Below are 5,321 nucleotides of genomic sequence, written 5' to 3'. Positions count from 1 at the left end.
TTAGTGAACACTTTAGAGTAATCTCGATTTCGGGAAGATGAGGCGCCCCCTGCTGGACACCAGATAACTAACAAATGCAGCCTGGCCTAACCGCTTTGGGAACAGCTTTTGATCCCTCCAGGATCTAATCCAGAACATGAAATGGCAGTTATGCCAATAGCGTGGACTGTCTTCATAATGTTTAAACAATGTACGCAATGTGTCCATAGAGTAAACTAATGTTCCACTCGGGTGGCCTTGTGAAGACCCACATTTTGGGTCAACAGTGTGTGAATATATTGTAAAAAGTTCTAGTGTGGCACCTCGTACATAGAAAATAGTGTGAAAGCAGGCAGAGTGTAATCCTGCATTGGATGCCTCCATTTTAGTTATCTGGCTAAATATGTCCTTAAACAAAAGTGCCATCTTAGATAGTGACCAGTGTTGTTTTCTCCTCAGACCACAAGTAGTTCAGCAACCAGCAGAGGCCTCATCGGATGAAGAGAATGAAGAACCTAATCTGGCAGAGGGGTTGGCCAGGACTCCACCACCAAGATGTCAAGAGGGTCCTGTGGAGCCTGGCGAGAGAGAGTGACATGTGCCTTGACCGTCCAACAACATTTGTGTTTGTTCCGCACTCCCTCTCCTCAGCTACACCAACACCACCCCTTGTCTGCTACACTGTAGGGCCTTAGTGCCAACCGCGCCTTACTAGCATTAATAATTTCCTAACATTTGTGTGCACCAGGACCACATCAATAACACACTGTTTAGAAGGTCTGGCATCACATTAGCTAGGGATGACAATAACAGCTTGGGGGGATTGGGATGTCCCTTTTATTTTTGTGGTGCCAGAATACAGTCAGGCTGGCTGTGTCCTTCACATATTGCCCACACTATTGCCTCTGCACACTATTCTAACTTCTGTCAACATGGTCCAAAGTAGTCTCCACACACCCTCGCCCACATCCACCCACACACACTATCATGTGAATGTTTTATTTTTTGACATGTAATAAATCCATTGCGACATATCTTGTTGTTTCCCGAAATCTTATTTTTTACTTGTTTATGTTTTAGTGTTTAAGGGTTAAAAAAACAAATGATTATTGACTGCCACTAAGGAAGTACGAAATACGCTTCAAAATACTTAGTGGACTTTGTTTGCATAGAAAGCTGTATTGAATGTTGCTATTGTGTCTTATAAAATTTTGTTGTATGCTTTACGTTAGTAGAAAATGAACACATGCTGGATGTCCTTCAGGAGAATATTTCTAATCATATGTGAGACATTGCTGTATGTGTTAAAATGAATGTGTCATGATAGGAAATATTATAATGTAGTTAAGTATTTCATTTATCAGGCCAACACTCTCCTGCTGTGGCCACTTCCTGCCTTGGCCACAGATGGCAGCAGAGAGCACTGTCATACATGACAAACAAGGAATCGCAACATTCACTACATGTTCGTAGTAGGTTCACAATACGTGTATTTGAGTCAGTATATTTTGGTCAGTATTGTTAACAAAACCAGTAGTGGCTTAAAAACACAAAGGCTGTGTTCACACAATGTAGAAATAGAGTGGCTGTGCGCCATTTAAAGTGAAATATTGCTAAGTTTTTTTCTAAGAATGGATGTTATTTGGAAATGTCCTTATTTAGTGTTTTAATGGCGCACATCCACAACATTACAACATTGTGTCGAGATCCTTTGGGTGTTTAGAATCCACTGCTGTTTTTGTTAGCTATACTGAGTGAAATACACGTATTGTGAAGCCACTAGCGAAGATGTAGTGAATGCTGCGATTCCTTCTTTTTGAGGTCTGAGCCTGCTCTATGCTGACATCTGTAGCCAAGGCAGGAAGTGGGCAGAGCAGGAGAGGCTTGTGATGAGCACTAACATATTTTGGGACATTAATGTTATTATCATGACACTATCATTTCCACATAGAGCTCTATGTCCGATGGTAGTAGAAATCTCCTCCTGCAGGACATCCAGCATGTGGTCATTATGTACAAAGTGGAGGATATATAAACGTACACACAATAAACTACATAATGTAGCGTTTACACTGGCAGATTGATGTGATGGATTTTGGATAAGAAATCCAGGAGATGACTGTAGACAAGGAACAGGTGATCAAGTAAAGAGCGAGATTTCTAATCTTTGAATACACTCTTCTGTGTTTTACAGAAAAAAAATGGATGATAAAATAATATTTTTGAACCGCAACCTAAGTAGACCACATCCAGCTGGCGCACCTGGGTGATGTGTGGAGGGATATATGTGGTGTGTTAATAGTGATTGTTAAGAAGTGAGATGGACTGTGGCACTAGAAGATATCAGATCCTGTTACATATCCCACACTAGAAAGTTAGACATATAGTGCGCACCCTGCTGGTCACTCCATAGGAAATGCACATGTTTTGATCACATCAATCTTTCAGCACACTAGGTTCAAAGGACTATACAATTAACATTAGCATGATGTGACCATGCTCGATAATTACTGGCCAGTAGTATATCGAGTGAGGTAATGTGTATTTTCGAACACTACTATGTGGGAACACACAACATGTTTTACATACATTGAAAAGGCAGACACATTGTTTAGTCGAATAAGAAAATATATTTTTTGTTTTAGTAAAAAGAGAATGAAAATTAAATATCAACCAATACATCGGGTTCAAACAACAAAAGAAAATAAAAAAACACACATCCCAGAGACAGGTGACATACATGCGGGAAAACATCAGTCCTGTGGCCGTGGCTCATAAGGGAGGCTGTGAAAGGGGCACGGGCACGGCGCCTTCAGGAGTCATGAAGTAGTCAGCAAAGAGGTTCCTGACCACTATCCCGCGGTTGAGTTGTCTCCCTTGGCCATAGTTGATAGGGGCACTAAAAGCTGGCAGTGTCTCCACGTTCACCTCCGGGGTGGGAGCATAGTCCCGAAGGTAGTTGTGGAGAACACAGGCAGCTTTAATGACCATGTCAACTGTGGCCAATTTCAACTGCAGGGCAGTGGTAAACACTCTCCACTGACTAGTCATGATCCCGAAGGCGCACTCCACGAAGTTACGTGCCCGGCTCAGCCTCCGGTTAAATAGTCTCCCCCGTTCATCCAGCCCTCTCCGTGGGTAAGGGCGCAGCAGGTTGTTGAGTAAAGGGAAGGCTTGATCCCCTACCATGACGAATGGAGCGGGATGCGTGGTACCCGGAAGAGGAGTGGGAGGAGGTAGAGTCACGTGATCTAAGAGTATGCGCCGCCCAAACTCTGATCTCAGTAGCGCCCGGGAGTCCCCAGTACTGCCATAGGAGCCGACGTCGATGGCAAGGAAACGATACGTGGAATCAACAACCGCGATCAGGACCACAGAAAAAAATTTCTTATAATTGAAATACTGTGATCCTGATCGCGGTGGTTGCTTCACACGTATGTGCTTACCATCAACCGCCCCTATACAGTTGGGGAAATTGGCCACAGACTGAAAGCCTGCTGCTGACTGCAACCAAATCTCCCGGGTCGGACTGGGCATCACGATGGGCTGCAAATGCTCCCAGATCACGGCGCACGTGCACCTCACAATTCCAGAGATGGTGGACGTACCAACCCTGAATTGGAGGTGCAACGATACATAACTCTCCCCTGTCGCCAAGAATCTGTGAAAAAATGAAAAATAGTATTTTATGATTCTATTTCACATTCAGCTACATATTAAATTATTACATATTTTAACACTATATTAGATTTCACTACAATTACATGAACAAATAGTTCGCATTAAAATAAAGCATCTTCACCTTAACGTTATGAGCAGACGTCCCACAGGAGGGATGGATTTCCGCATGTAGGTGTCCTGTCTCTGGAGATGTGGGGTCAAAATGGAAAGTAAATTATCAAAGGCCTCCATAGGCAGGCGCACGAAGTCCTGGAACTTGTCAGGATGTCTGCAACAAATTAAGAAAAATATTGATCACTAATATTACACACAAACACACATCATAGGAAGATGTCATACGGTTTACAAATGTTGAAATTAACATCAAACGTTGTAAGGATAAACAAAAAACATAATAAAATTATGGACTTTGGGGTAAACATTTGTGGACAGTAACCTTTACATTTGCAATATTACATTCAAAGATTTGACGACTTTGATGTATTCAAATCGACATACCGTCGCAAATCATCATACAGGCAACCAATGTGGCCCCGGGTCTCCCTCCGAACATTGATGGGGTGGACCCAATATCGCCGTCCCACCTCCTGCAGACGGCGCTGCTCTGCGTCTTTTTGCCTCTGAGAAGAATTTTTAAAAAATTAAATTTATTATTTTTAAGACATCTCAATTAGTCACAAAATTATTACACAGTTGCATTTAAGGACCTTTGGTCAACAGTACTTAAGGGAGCTTGCATAAACAATACATTTAAATCAATGTTTTACGGATTATAAGCCTAAACAGTTTGTAAGGCTAGTTTGAAATAAGTTACATAAAGCTTTAAAAAAAAAAAAAAAAAAAAAAAAAAAAAAAAAAAATATATAGAGACTTACACACAAACGCTGGTAATAATTACGCATCTTCCACAGGATCGAAAGCACCACGAGCTGGTGCTTGCGGCGCAGCCTCATACGCCGGGCTGGCCCATAGGGCGCATTATTAGCGCCATCAGACATCTTTTTTTTTATTTTTTTGGCATTCAAAACACTACAAGCATATGGGCGTACTTCGCGAGTGGGCGGAGATTTTATAGGGATGTGGGTGTGCTTATTTGGCCCGGGGGCAGATTCATGAATCAAATACATGCTTTTGAGCGGGGCCAAACAAGCCAAGACACATCATGACACTACGGCCGGACTCTTACGATAAGACCGTAAGTGGTTTTCAAATACAGCCGCCAGACCACCCGGAGATGTACGGGACAGAAATTTTAACGCCCGCACTGTTACTACGTGTGAAACCGGCCTCAAAGTGATTATCCATGATTGTGCAGTTACATCCAGTGACTTACAGGAGGCGTCTTCCTACATGAATCATAAGTGACGTTCTTGGTAGTGAAAGCTGTCTGTTTTTTCCTTTTCTTTCCATCTGGCTCATCCCATCATGAAGATTTTTCCAGCCATGACTCTTCTCCCCAGAATCTGCGAGACAAACACTTTAGGCTCCATGCTCTAGCATCATCCTAACCTTATACCTCATTATAACCTTATATTCCCCATTGCTTTACACAGTAACAGTGCCCCCTCTGTGCTCCCACATAAGCAGTCAGGCCCAATATGTGCCTCCAAATAGTAGTCAGGCATATAGCCCCCCACACATAATATAGATGCCCTGTCCAG

At 42.7% G+C, this 5,321-nt stretch overlaps 1 protein-coding gene across 1 annotated transcript; it reads right to left on the bottom strand.

Moving 5' to 3' along the window:
- Nucleotides 1-2,592: 2,592 nt before the first annotated feature.
- Nucleotides 2,593-4,443, bottom strand: LOC138798674 (uncharacterized). Its single transcript, XM_069979212.1, has 3 exons — nt 4,159-4,443; nt 3,782-3,928; nt 2,593-3,640 (listed from the first exon to the last, which is right to left on the bottom strand). The coding sequence occupies exons 2-3, from the start codon at nt 3,889-3,891 to the stop codon at nt 2,752-2,754; spliced, it is 999 nt and encodes a 332-aa protein (XP_069835313.1). The 5' UTR covers nt 3,892-3,928; nt 4,159-4,443; the 3' UTR covers nt 2,593-2,751.
- Between the last annotated feature and the right edge of the window lie 878 nt (nt 4,444-5,321).

Source organism: Dendropsophus ebraccatus, chromosome 8 (genome assembly GCF_027789765.1).
Source record: "Dendropsophus ebraccatus isolate aDenEbr1 chromosome 8, aDenEbr1.pat, whole genome shotgun sequence".
Taxonomy (NCBI): Eukaryota; Metazoa; Chordata; class Amphibia; order Anura; family Hylidae; genus Dendropsophus; species Dendropsophus ebraccatus.
The sequence above is the reverse complement of the archived record's forward strand: the minus strand, read 5'-3'. Positions and strand labels throughout refer to the sequence as shown.

Bases quoted from the DNA above. Each gene is read 5' to 3' on its own strand.
- LOC138798674 (XM_069979212.1), bottom strand. From the start codon at position 3,891: ATGGAGGCCTTTGATAATTTACTTTCCATTTTGACCCCACATCTCCAG. The intron at 3,641-3,781 runs GTGAAGATGCTT...ATTTTTTCACAG, and splicing joins CGTCTGCTCATAACGTTAAG to ATTCTTGGCGACAGGGGAGA.